The sequence below is a fragment of the Hemiscyllium ocellatum genome, chromosome 5 (assembly GCF_020745735.1).
Source record: "Hemiscyllium ocellatum isolate sHemOce1 chromosome 5, sHemOce1.pat.X.cur, whole genome shotgun sequence".
NCBI classification, from domain to species: domain Eukaryota; kingdom Metazoa; phylum Chordata; class Chondrichthyes; order Orectolobiformes; family Hemiscylliidae; genus Hemiscyllium; species Hemiscyllium ocellatum.
The window spans coordinates 33,473,071-33,486,862 of NC_083405.1; the positions used below are offsets into that span (position 1 = coordinate 33,473,071).

The 13,792-nt window shown below is 39.5% G+C and overlaps 1 protein-coding gene across 5 annotated transcripts in view; it reads left to right on the forward strand.

Annotated features, from left to right (window-relative positions):
* Positions 1-13,792, forward strand: part of LOC132815652 (sodium bicarbonate cotransporter 3-like) — a 157,842-nt gene that overhangs the window by 70,289 nt on the left and 73,761 nt on the right. For all 5 annotated transcript variants that reach the window (XM_060824640.1, XM_060824639.1, XM_060824635.1 and 2 more), the window contains exons 3-4: positions 3,142-3,291; positions 9,276-9,414. In XM_060824640.1, coding sequence (XP_060680623.1) covers positions 3,142-3,291; positions 9,276-9,414 — 289 coding nt within the window. The remainder of the gene's footprint in view (positions 1-3,141; positions 3,292-9,275; positions 9,415-13,792) is intronic.

Here is a 13,792-nt window from a genome sequence, read left to right on the forward strand (position 1 = left end):
CGTTTATAAACCTCAACAGTACATTTGACTTTTTGACTGGCACTTCACAACAGCTCTTGAACGTATTTAGTCATCACCGTATCTCCCTTTCTGCTGTTGTCTCCTGTAGTTTTATCATTCTTTGGGATAGCAAGTAACCATATCTTGCATGACGACAAATACTTATGGTTAATCAATGCTGTTAACATGGATAATATGAGAATGCTAAATTTTCTCCTGGGACTTGGGGAAGTGTGATATTTTTAATAAATGTTTGCATTTCAGGATGCTGTAGCTATATGTAGGTGGCGCTGTATACCATGTAGTGCAAAGCTGAAAATTTAGATTAATGGTTGCTCTCCAGAAAGCATCTAATTCTCCTGACTGCATGTTTTTTCATATTTACTACTGTTAAAATAGAAAGTGCCGAAAAAACTTGGCAAATATGGCAGTATCTGTAGAGAGAAAATAGTTCATGTTTTGAGAGCAATTACGACTCTGCCAAAAAAGTCTCGTTGGACTTTGAACATTAACTCTAACTCTAACTCTTATTTTTCTTTCCACAGATGCTACTAGATCTGCTGAATTTCTCCAAAACTTCCTATTTTCATTTTTGATTTCTGGAATCCACAGTATTTTACTTTTATTTATGTATTAATCATAGCTTATGGCTGTTACTCAAAACTTGCCCTAGAACAAAAGATATAAAGACCTCAACATTAGAGTTCCTGGAAATTGGAGAATTATAACTTGGCATATTAGTGCTTCTTTCTTCCATGTGATCCAAGTAGTATTTTGACACATTCCTTGTCACCCATTTCCACTGTCTAGCTTCTTCTGCCCACAAGTAATTTTTGCCAGAATCATACTTTCATCACGCAGAAAATTTGCTGCTTAAGGTTCCTTTTTTTTTAGTTGTATGACTGCTCTTCAACCTGTACACAGTTTCCATTTTTACTGGGGGAAATCTTTCCATTTTGAAAACGTTTCTGATCCTACAGTTAAGCTGATTTGGTGCGGATGTGTTGGAAATTAGATTCAAAATTGAATGCTCAAGCAATTCAGTAGATCAGGCTGTTGTGTTGAGAATTAGATTAGATTACTTAGTGTGGAAACAGGCCCTTCGGCCCAACAAGTCCACACCGACCCACCAAAGCGCAACCCATCCATTCCCCTACATTTACCCCTTTACCTAACACTATGGGTATTTTATCATGGCCAATTCACCTGCCCTGCACATCTTTGGACTGTGGGAGGAAACCGGAACACCCAGAGGAAACCCACGCAGACACGGGGAGAATGTGCAAACTCCACACAGTCAGTCACCTGAGTCGGGAATTGAACCCGGGTCTCTGGCGCTGTGAGGTAGCAGTGCTAACCACTGTGCCACCGTGCTGCCCACAAATTGAGATTTATGTTTCAAGTTCAGTATGACTCTTCAGAGCTTTTGAATTCTAAAGAAGAGTCATACTGGACTTGAAACTGTTATGTTTCTCTCTCCAGATGCTGCCAGACCTGCTGAGTTTCTCCAGCATTCTGTTTTTGATTCCGATTTCTAGCATCAGCAGTGGATTAGATTTGTTATCCTCTTGGTAGCATGCCAACTGGAACTTTTGTACGATGTTGAAGATCTGGACCTCCGGCGGGGTCTCACGGTTCCACGATTGGTCAATAAACACACACTCGATTGGTTTGGTTCTTTAAGACTTAGTTCTTAATTTTTTCATATGCTGGGCACAGATTGTCCAGAATCTCTATTGAAGTCAAGATTAAAGTGGTGATGGAAATGCACAGCAGGTCTGGGAGCATCCAAGGAACAAGAAAATCAATGTTTTGGACAGGACCCCTTCATCGGGAATGAGTGTGAAAGCCTTGGGGGTGGAGATATAAAATGGGTGGGCTGGGGAGAAGGTAGCTGGGAGTGCCATAGATGGATGGAGGAAGGGGTTAAAGGTGACAGGTCATTGAGTGGATAGGTGGGAAGGAAGATTGACAGGTGGGACAGGCCATGAGGATGGTGCTGAGCTTGGAAGTTTGGAACTGCGCTAAGGTGGGAAGAGGGGAAATGAGGAAACTGGTGAAGTCCACATTGATGGCCTGGGGTTGAAGGGGTCCAAGGCAGAAAATGAGACGTTCTTCCTCTAGGCATCAGGTAGTGAGGGAGTGGCGGTGGAGGAGAGTCAGGACCTGCATGTCCTTGGCAGAGTCCGAGGAGGAGTTGAAATGTTCGGCCACGGGATGGTAGGGCTGATTGGTGCGGGTGTCCAGGAGATGTTCCCTGAAGCGCTCTGCAAGAAGGCGTCCAGTCTTCCCGATGTAAAGGGTGGCCACATCGGGAACAATGGATGCAATAAATGACATTTGTGGAAGTGTAGGTGAAACTTTGGATGTGGAAGGCTCTTTTGGCATTGGGTGGAGGTGAGGGAGGAGGTGTGGGCGTAGGTTTTGCAATTCTTGCGGTGGCAGGGGAAGGTGCCAGGAGGGGAGTGTGGGTTGTGGGGGGTGGGGAGGGGATGTGGACCTGACCAGGTAGTCACGGAGGGAACAGTCTTTGCGGATAGGGGTGGGGAGGGAACTATATCCCTGGTGTTGGGGTCAGTTTGTAGGTGGCGGAAATGTCGGCGGATGATGCAGTTTATGCAGAGGTTGGTGGGTGGAAGGTGAGGACTGGGGGTTCTGTCCTTGTTGGAGTTGGAAGGGTTGAGTTTGAGGCTGGAGATGCGGGATGTGGTTGAGATGCGTTGGAGGGCATCTTCAACCACGTGGGAGAGGAAATTGCGGTCTTTATAAGAGGAGGCCATCCGGTGTGTTCTGTGGTGGAACTGGTCCTCCTGGGAGCAAATGTGGCGGAGGAAATGAGAATATGGGATGGCATTTTTGGAGGAGGTAGGGTGGGAGGAGGTATAATCTAGGTAGCTGTGGGAGTTGGTGAGTTTGCAAAAAAAAGGTCGGCGTTGAGTCGGTTGTCATTGATGGAGAGGTTTAAGAAGGGTACGGAGGTGTCATAGATGGTCAATGTGAATTTAAGGTCTAAGTGGAATGCGTTGGTGAAATTGATTAACTTTATTTTTGTTCTTTATGAAGTTCTGGTTTCTGGAAATCAACTTTGGTTTCTACACTTAATCAGAAATTTTGGATTGTATATTTTTGTTTACTTTCCAGGTCATCGGGCAGTCTACGTAGGGGTTCATGTTCCTCTTGGTAGACAAAGCCGAAGGCGACACAAGCATCGTGGTCATAAGCATCATCACAAGAAAAAGGGAAAAGAGAAGGATTCTGATAAAGACGATGGAAGAGAGTCTCCGTCCTATGGTAAGAATTGATAAAAGTTCTCAGTGCAGAATTTAGTAGTATTGTGTGAATAGATTAAATTATATGCCAGCAGTGTTTCCAATATTAGTTTAATAATATGACTAAGAATGAATGGTGTAAGAAAAATAATTCAGACTTTAGTGACTGATTGCAACCTTGCTTATTCTTGTGTTTTGGCCAGTTTCTTATATAGTCTTGCACCTTTTTAGCCTCAATTTGATTAAACCATTTTATTGTCCTGAGTTAGCTCCTCCACTTGAAGCTAATTCTCGTTTTCTTTCTTTTATTCAGCTTCTCCCTCTTGATCTTGTACATTCCACTTTTCTCATTTCCTTCATTTGTTTTATGTTTAACTTGATTTCCTGATTGCTGCATGCCATTTAATTTCTTCTGCTTACTGGTCTTTTTAACCCTTCATCCTTCTTTTCTCACCTTTTTTTTTCTTCTGCTCTCTGACTCCCAACCTCTCCCTCCACACGCGTGCGTACAGACATGCACAGACGCATTCTTCTAAATTCCGATGAGTACTGGTCCAATCTACTCAGCCTCTCCCCATACAATCATAAGACATGGGATCAGAAACAAACATTGAGTCTGTATGCAAATTAAATGCGATCTTGGCTACTTTGACCTTCAAAGCAACCTTCCTGCCTTTTACCTGCAATCCTTGGCACCCTTACTGATTTTAAAAAAAATCTGTTACCTCACCCTTGAATATATGTATAAAGACCCAGTCTCTACAGCCCTTTGCAGTAAAGAATTCCACAAATTCACTGCCCTCTGAGAGAAAAAATTCCTCCTCACTTGTGTCTTAAATGTATGATACCTTATTTTGTGCTCATGCCCTTTGCCCCTAGACTTTCCTGCAAGGGGAAACTAGCTTTCCACTAATAGCTTATCAAGTCCTCTAAGTATCTTGTATATTTCAATAAGATTGCCTCTTAATTCTTCTATGTTCCAACAAGTACAGGCTCAAGCTATTCAATCTCTCCTCATTGGACAGTATCTGCATGTCTGGTATTAGATTAATGAATCTTTGGACTGATGCCAATACATCATTCCTTAGATAAGGGGTCCAGAACTGTTCACAGTATTCCAGCTGTGGTCTGTCTAGTTTGTAATGTTTTAGCAAAACCTCCCTATTTTTATATTTCATTCCTTTTGAAATAAATGCTGGTATTTTTGTGACTGAGCTAGTAATCTGATTTGGTCTACATTTTATTATCTGTAGTTTAATACTTTTTCTTCAATATAAAAAATTATATTCAAGGTTGAGACAGACTTGTAATCAGTAATGTAATCGAGGGTTATGGGGAAAAGGCAGGAAAATTGTTTTGAAGATTATCAGATTAACCATGATTTCATTGGCATATAAACATGATGGTCTATTTATTATCTGTGGTTCAATAAGTTTTTCCTCTGTGGTGGTTTGATTATTCATTTGGAACCATCCACTTCGTGCTGTTTCCAAGTCAGACAGAAATTTCATTGTTTAGCCACGAGACCCAGATGCTGTTTGTTGTAAATTCGTGCATATCATCTTGACTTGATATCCTGAAACATTTGCTTGTTCCCATGTATTGATGACAGTTGCATAATTTTAATATATTGGATCTGTAAAAGTGTGCATATTGTGATGATTCTACTGGGTGGAGGATTAGATTGCATCAACTCTATATATGTTTGTTTTAATAGAAAAATAATGCCAGTTCAGTTTTCCTGTGCTACCTATAGAATTTCCATTCTACATAGTGTAGACATTATGTGACAGAGTCAGGTAGGCTTAAAATAACTTTCACCCAGTTTGTTGACCCAGTGATGTTTTTTAGAAATGTAATCCTCAAATTACTGACATTTGATAATTCACTCTCTAATCTAGGGTTGGCTAATTTAAGGATTAGGTGTATATTTCTTTTCATGAATGACTAAATGCTAATAATATTGTATTGTATATAATATCACTTATAATATGTATACAGTATAATAAATTTTATTTGGTGAATGTAGGTTTTACTTTGATTCCCATTTTCCCTACTTTTTTTTAAAAATTGAAATTGTTTTGAATCTAAAATCTCTTCACTTGATAGATCATAAGTTTGCCAAGTCATTTTCAGTATTGGCTTTTGTTCAGTCTGAAATTGTAATAGACAGTTCTCTTTGGAGAAGAGGCATTTAGAAGAAATGTAATTTGATAAAGGTATTCAAAATGACAGAATACTCAAAATCCTGCTGCAGTAAAACATTTTGTCAACTTAAAAAAATCTGGTCTAAGAAAGAAGATGGGATAATGAATTATGAGAACATGGACCAGTCACTGGTCTGATCTTGCAAAATATGTATTTGAATAAATCCTCAATGTCAGAATATGTTGTCGTCAGCAATACACTGCATAAATGGGGCCAAACCAAACTCTGCTTCCAGAATGATTTGAGAGCAACAGCCAGTTAGTGTAAGTACTTCATGGAATTGAAAATATCTCGTCTTGAAGTAGAAGATCAAGATCAGTCTGGAACAACTAGATGACTTTGTCAAAACTACTAAATTCTTCATTAGACAACAGCAAAAATGACTGAATTATTAACTACAAGGATGAGATGTTTGTTAATTTCTACATGCCCAGTAGTTAAACTGTCGTATGGAAGTGTGTGAAAACCACAAGACCTAAGACAGGCTCGTACCACAGTGAAGCTATGTGGCCAAAGAAATGAAATTTAAGCTTCTGCTAATCTTGAAACATGAAACTATGTCAAAAACAAATTCCCTTCAGTACTGTTTGTGTATCTCCCATAGCAGTAGTTGATAGATGGGAATGGAGTGAAGTTTTGAATTGATGATATGTAACAACATCTGTAGTTTAACTTTTTGGATGTGTGCCTCAACAAACCATTCCAAGATCATGTTCATGCCGGATGAAATCAGTGAATGTTTGATGGAGAGAAAACATTTGACAGGAGTGGTATGATGTGTGTCCTAGCCTGCTTGATGTTTATGTGGCTTGTCATAAAATTATGGGACACTAATAATGCACAAACTGTCATCAGACGTATTCTGACATTCCAGATGGTTTAACTTTTTTTTTAATGCTCACATTTTAATGTTAAAAGCTTGGATGATTAACTGGCATCGACTGGCATGTGTGCATTTAAATCTCTACCATTAAGCTGCAACAAGCATATTGAACTTGACTACAGATACTGCATTTAAGAATTATGACCCTTTAACAGAGAGCCACTTTTTCAATTTAGGTTTTGCATGGTTATATTTGATACTATGAGTGTGAATAGTGACTGCAATATTCATAAGCATATAAGTACAATAGTATTTGTGTATTTAAACCCCACTTTGCCTGCTTAAGTTATTGTGTATAGAATAACCAATGTACAAACAAATGTCCCAGGATCTTCAGTCCTCGCCAACAGCAACCATTTCATATCAGTTATGATTTACCAATGAAGCATGCCTACAAAAGTGTAATGATTGGCCAAGTGGATCTTGTTGAATATGAGATAGGTAGCCCTGATTGACACATGTAAATAAGAGTCTGTCTCCTTACTCCAGGGGTTACTGTAAGCAAGCTGGTCAGAGTCCATGTACTGTGCACGTGTAAATATCAGGGCGGTGTGGTGGCTATCCTTCACGAATTCGGACATGAGCCTTGTGTACCTGTGGTTAGGTGAGCGGATTCCCAGAAGTATGTCGCAATTAATACCATGAGGATTTTTACCAATATACAAGATTGTCATTTGGGGTATCCTTGGCCTGTGCCCTTTTGCAGCGGATGATTGAGAATGTTTTACAAGGTTGCCGTTTATCTGGATGGCATGCTAATAACTAGAAAAACTAATAAAGAGCATTTGAAGAACTTGGGCGTAATGCCTAAATGTTTCTCCAAGACGGGTATCTGCCTTCGAAGGGAAAAATATGTGTTCCTCACACCCCAAATGACCTCCTTGGGCTTCAGAGTTGACAAGATCAAGTTACACCTGTTGGAAGATAAAGCCTGGATGATAAAAAGTGCCCCAGCTCCCACGTCTATACTGGAGCTAAGGTCTTTCTTTGGGTTGGTGAAGTATTACGGAAAATTCATATGTAACCTGGCCTCCATCCTGGCACCCTTCCATCTGCTATAGGAAAAGAGTCAGCCTTGGGACTGGTCACATTGCCAGGAAGTGAAGATGCAGCTATGATGCCTGTCCATATGGTATTTGAGTTGTTTAAATTTGTGTGGGCGGCACGGTGGCACAGTGGTTAGCACTGCTGCCTCACCGCCTGAGACCCGGGTTCAATTCCCGACTCAGGCGACTGACTGTGTGGAGTTTGCACGTTCTCCCTGTGTCTGCGTGGGTTTCGTCCGGGTGCTCCAGTTTCCTCCCACAGTCCAAAGATGTGCGGGTCAGGTGAATTGGCCATGCTAAATTGCCCGTAGTTTTGGGCAAAGGGGTAAATGTAGGGGTATGGGTGGGTTGCGCTTCGGCGGGTCGGTGTGGACTTGTTGGGCCGAAGGGCCTGTTTCCACAATGTAAGTAATCTAATCTAATCTAGTGTTGGCTCACTGGTGACCCAATGGAGAGTTATGCCTGATGTTGCATATAAATATACCCAGATAGAAAAGAAAGGTTTGGCGGTCACCTTTAGTGTATAAAAGTTCCACCAAAACCTTCTATGGACATAAATTTGTAATAGGAACAGACACAAACCCCTGCTAGGGCTACTTTTTTTTTAAAAATGAAAGGCCTTGCAACCAATTGCTTCTGTTCGAACTGGGTGATGAGCCCTTGTTGTACATGTGCAGAATTACAAGGTGGAACACCATCCAGGAGGCTAAGTAGCAACTGCCTCCCACAGGCAGATACACCACTAGTGTTGCCTCCCCTGGAAGAGTCCGTTCTGGTTTTAAACGTTTTGGACACCCTTCCAGTCATCGTTGACAGTATCCGACTATGGACACAAAGATCTGATCCTGGCAAAACTAAAACAGTTGGTAGTGAGCGTGTGAGGGGGGGGGAGAACAAAAGGACAATCACAAAATTGAAACCTTCTGCACCTGGTGAGACCAGATCACTGTAGAGGATGGCATCTTATGGTGTGCAAGAGTCAAGGTCATTGCCAGATACTGGCTGAACTCCTCCAGGGTCATCTAGGGGTTTCCAAAATGAAAATATTGAAGAGTTTTATGTCTGGTGGTCAGGATTAGTTGGAGGAAATATTGTGATTAGAATGAAGTTGGCCAGATGGCTGAGTATAAGATCCCTGATTAAGGCTGTTAACCTGAGCCAATCAGGGAATCCTGGCTGACAGATATGAACAGTCTCCTACCGCACTTAGGCGGTAGTGTGGGGGTTAATAGAAAGAAAAATAAGAGAAAAAAAAGAAAAAAATAAAAAAACAGGGCATTAAAAAAAAAGAAAAAAAAAATGAACAGTCTCCTTGCCCTTTGTGAAGGGCACTGCTTGTCACTAAGAAAAAAAGAGAAAAAAAAATGAACAGTCTCCTCATTCTAGGGACCAGCTCTGAGCTAACTCGTCGGAGTCCATGTACTGTGCATGTGTAAATGAAGGGTGACGTGCTGACGGGTTACCAGCCTCTGTGCAGTTATTTCAAATATCAGCTTTCCTTTCTTTAAAGAAAGCAATATGCTTTTTTTTTAAAAAACGAAAGCTAGAAACAGACTGACGCTTTATTGGCAAATTAGAGAAAATAGCAATAACTTTTCTATCATCTGCATAAAACCCAAACACTGATTTAATCAATTATGCTTTACTTGAGTAAAATCATTATATCTTCAGAGATTACTTCAGTTTTTCGAAAAAAAAGTTGACTTGCTCTTTAACAGAGCAGAATATGAGCAAGATGTACATCAGAAAATTTAAAACAACGTATTCAGTTTATCTAAGAAAAATGTAGCAGCACATATTTGAATGAGTTTTTTGAATGAGTATGATAATTTTAACCTGATTTTTGTCTGTTCCTTCCAAAAACTACAGATACCCCATCTCAACGTGTCCAGTTTATCCTGGGGATAGAGGATGATGATGAGGAGCATATGCCACATGATCTCTTTACAGAACTGGATGAACTTTGCTTCCGTGATGGAGAGGATTGTGAGTGGAAAGAAACTGCCCGGTAAGTATGAGTATGTTATTTTCTAGTTACCCTGGGTGCTTTTTACGTTCTTTGTATACTACTGTTTCATAGGGGATGTATTTCCTCATGTACAGAACAGTATTTCTTGTAACCTTGCATGACTTATGTAGGAAGGACTTTTACCTGTCACTGAAGGAATGTTCATTTAGATGCTGATAAAATTATTATCAAAAACCAATACTTTAAGGCAGCGCTGTTGCCTCACAGCGCCAGAGACCTGGGTTCAATTCCATCCTCTGCTGACTGTGTGGAGTTTGTACAATCTCCCTGTGTCTACATGATTTCCTCTGAATGTTCCAGTATCCTCCCACATGCCAAACATATGATTGTTAGGTGGATTGTCCGTACTGAATTTTCCAGTGTCCAGGCATGAGCAGATTAAGTGGATTAGTCATGGGAAATGCAGGGTTATAAGAATTTAGTGAGGGGTTGGGTCTCAGTGGGTTACTCTTCAGTGTGGACTTGGTGGGCCAAGTGACCTGTTTCCACACTATCGGTTTTATGAATAACCTATTCTTGATGCGGGGCAAGCTTAATTTTTGCTTCAGGAACTCCGGTTTATTAAGTCTGCTTATGTTGTATACTTATTTTTTGGGGGAAAAATTTGTATTACATTCTGATTTGGAGAACTAGAAAATAATTTTAAAAATCATTCACTTTCACTTTCCTTTTCTAGAAATTTGTCTAGTTTTATCCAATTACTTTTTTGTGATAAATTTGAACAATTTGATTCGTGTAAATTAAGTTTGCTGACTTTAAACTTTTTATTTTAGTTGCAGTCTAAAATATGCAAGGTCATCAAAAATTATGCTTACAGATGCCTGCTTCACAATTGTACTGTTCTTTTCACTAGTGAACAATAGGAAGTAAGTGTTGTGATTTTTGAAGGGACTGCAGAACAGACAGACAAAAGAACTTCCTGCTAATTTGCACACACAGGCTTATTACATTACCCGCTTGGTGGAATTGTTCTTGCCTACAGTTTTATAATCTAATTAGCCAGAGCATTTCCAGCAGTAGCTGTTCATTCCATTATACTTCCTGTCACCATTATGCTTAAAGTTGTTCAAAGTTCTGAACTTTGTCCTACCTCCTAAATTGCTGTTTTTTAGAAATATTGTCCCCATTTATGGTGTCGGTTTTCAAATGTTTACTGGTGACACTTGATCCACGTTTCCAGCATACCTTTTAGACCTACAGTTGTTGTATTGTCAGGATGCTTGTCTGACTTGTGCTTCAAGGAGCCACAAGTTTTCCACTGTTAAATACTGAAAATCATCAACTTTCTTTGCTCTTCAAATAACATTCCTTTGTCACTGATTCTTTCATGCTCTCCAGTTGTGTTTTTTTATTATTTGAATGAAATGCTCTGCAATCTTGTTCATCACACACTCCATCATTCTGTCTTTCTTTTTCTAGCTCCATTTTATGTAATTGGTTCATTTAGTGATTGAGAATGTAAAATCCCATTGGGGTGATGCTATAGGTCCTAAATTGTCATGATTAGCAAAGAAAAAATTCAATTTGTTATCCATTATAAGGACGCCATTTTGTGTGTTGGCCCCTTGGAGTCACGAAACCTGAACTATTAAAAAACCATAAACAAAGACAGAAATTACTGGAAAAGCTCAGGTCTGACAGCATCTGTAAAGAAGAATCTGACCTGCTGAGGTTTTTCAACAATTTGTTTCTTTTCTAATTTACAATATTCACAGTTCTTTTGGTTTCTGTTAAAAGAAAACATATGTTCAAGTATTGATATTCACACTTTATGGAAGTTTAGATTTTGGCTTAGTATTTTCTATACCCAGAATGAAAGGAGAAGGACTAACGAATTTATGCAGAACTTTTCAGTAATTGCTAGATACTTTAAAGTCCTTTACAGATAATGAAATAATTTGGCACTGTAAGTTACTTTTACTTTTGGTAGTACAATTTTTAATAAATTACAACTATTCATATACAGTCCAGTGTATACCATTATATCCTTGTTACTTATAATCATGTGATGTAATTGATGAGCATCTTCTGTGACTTCACTTACACCAGGTAAGTTTTACTGTTTTTCCAAAATTGTGTAATTGGTATCATCAGGCTCAACTTGAGGCTGGTTTATGGCAATGTGTATCACATAATCATAATTGCATATCTATATTTAGATCAGGGATACCCTTTTCAATCCTCTTACGATAGAGAAAAAAGGTACTATATCACTGCCATGCAGCTAACTGAGTGAATCTTTGAGAGGTTAGCATTGCCAAAATAGAATGAGAGTCAATGTTTTACAACTGACTTCATTGATATAATAATAAAAGCACTTCCACTGCTGCTGCTTGTACATGCAACTGTCATGTTTGCAACTCTAAAGGTTGTGGATCATTTATACTTGGGAACATAGAAACAGGAGTAGGCCATTCAACCTGTTGAAACTGCCAACCATGCAAAACAATCAAGTCTGATTGAACACTTCTTCAATGCCTTTCACTCCATGCATCCCCAAATTCCTGAATGTCTTGGATAGTCAGCAATGTATTAGTCTCCACCTTAAACATACTCAAAGGCTAAGCTTCCACAACCTTCTGCGGTACAGGATTCCAAATGTTCACAAGCTTCTTAGTATTAAAAAAACGTCTATTCATCTCAGACTTAAGTGACATCACCCTTTTTTTTTTAAAAGTGTCCCCTTGGTTTAGACTCCTCAACCAGGGCAATCATCTGACATGCATCTGTCCTGTCTATCTGACTGTTTGTACATTTCAATGAGATCAGCTCTCATTCTTTGAAATACCAGAGTATACAAGTCCAGTTTGCCTTGCCTCTCAGGTAGGACAATTCTATCATCCTGGAAACAAGTCTTATGAACCTTCTGTAGCACTCCCTCTATTTCAGTGATGTTTTTGAGGTGAGACCAAATTAGTCCAGATGCAGTCTAACCCCCAACTCTTATACAACTAAAGCAAGACTCCACTGCTGTTATACACAAATCCTCATGCAAAAAAAAGGGATAATGTTCCATTAGCCGCCTTGTTGCACCTGCATGTTAGCTTTCAGTGATTTATTGCCAAGAACAGTCTTTGTACATCTGCACTTTCCAACCTTTTACAACTTAAAGACTTTGCATGTCTGTTTATCCTACAAAAGAACCTCACTACATTTCTACACCACTCTTCTGCATTATATTCCATTTACCATGTTCTTGCCTGTTCACTAAACCTGTTCAAATCCTCCTGATACCATCATCATCCTGATAACCTCCATTCCCACTTCGCTTTGTATCATGTGCAAGTTTGGAAATATTACATTTGGTACACATCTCCAAATCATTGATATACATTGTGAATGAAACACTGATCCTTATAGTACCTCAAGAGTGGTCACCTGCAAAGTGAGAGTGACCCATTTATTCTTACTGTGACTAACAGACGGAAAACAAACATTAATCTCTGCCAGTACATTATTCCATGTGTTTTGGTCTTACTAAACAGCCTTTATCAAAAGCCTTCTAAAAATCTTAAGTATGTTAAGTCCGTCAGCAGTCCTTATCAATTTTGTCAGTAGCGACTTTGACAAAGAACTCAACACGTCAGACATGATTTCCCATTCATAAACCCATGCTGTATATGCCCAATCAGATCATTATCAACCAAGTGTTTATTTGTTCCATCCTGGTATCCACCATGTTCTATATACCTCTCTTACCTCTACATTGTACAAATCAGTAATACAAGAAATAAGAGCAGAAATGGGCCATTTGGCTGATTTAGCATACTTTGCCTCTCAGTTTTAACTCCACTTTCATGCCTGCCCCTCCCTTACTCATTTGTCAAACAAAAGTCAACTTTGAATATATTCAATAACCCAGCTGCCACTGCTTTCTGGTGAAGAGAATTCCTCAAGTTAAATACCCTGAGAAAAGAAATTTCTCCTTCACTCAGTCTTAAATGGAGGACCCCTTTTTTTTTTAAACCTTCTCGTTTTAGATTATTCTGTAATTGAAAATCAATCCGGTCCAACCTCTGAATCTTGTAATTTTCAATAAAATTTGATGCTCATTCTCCTGAGCATGAATGTTGACCAACCTGCTTTAATCTTTGCTCACAAAGCAACCCCTTCATTTCGGATTGGCCAGTTGAGCTTTCCCTGAACTGCTTCCAGTGCAAGTATGTCTCTCTGCCCAGCTGTGTACAATACTGCAGGTCGGTGTTCAGTGTAAGCTGAATAACTATGCTGTCAATCGGTGGTTTTGCACATGCTGATGCTGTTCCAAGCACTGAATTCCAATTTCAGAACCTACTACCACGTACAAACCTCCTGAGCACAGCAAATATTTAATGAGCATTACTCTGATGTTTTCTTA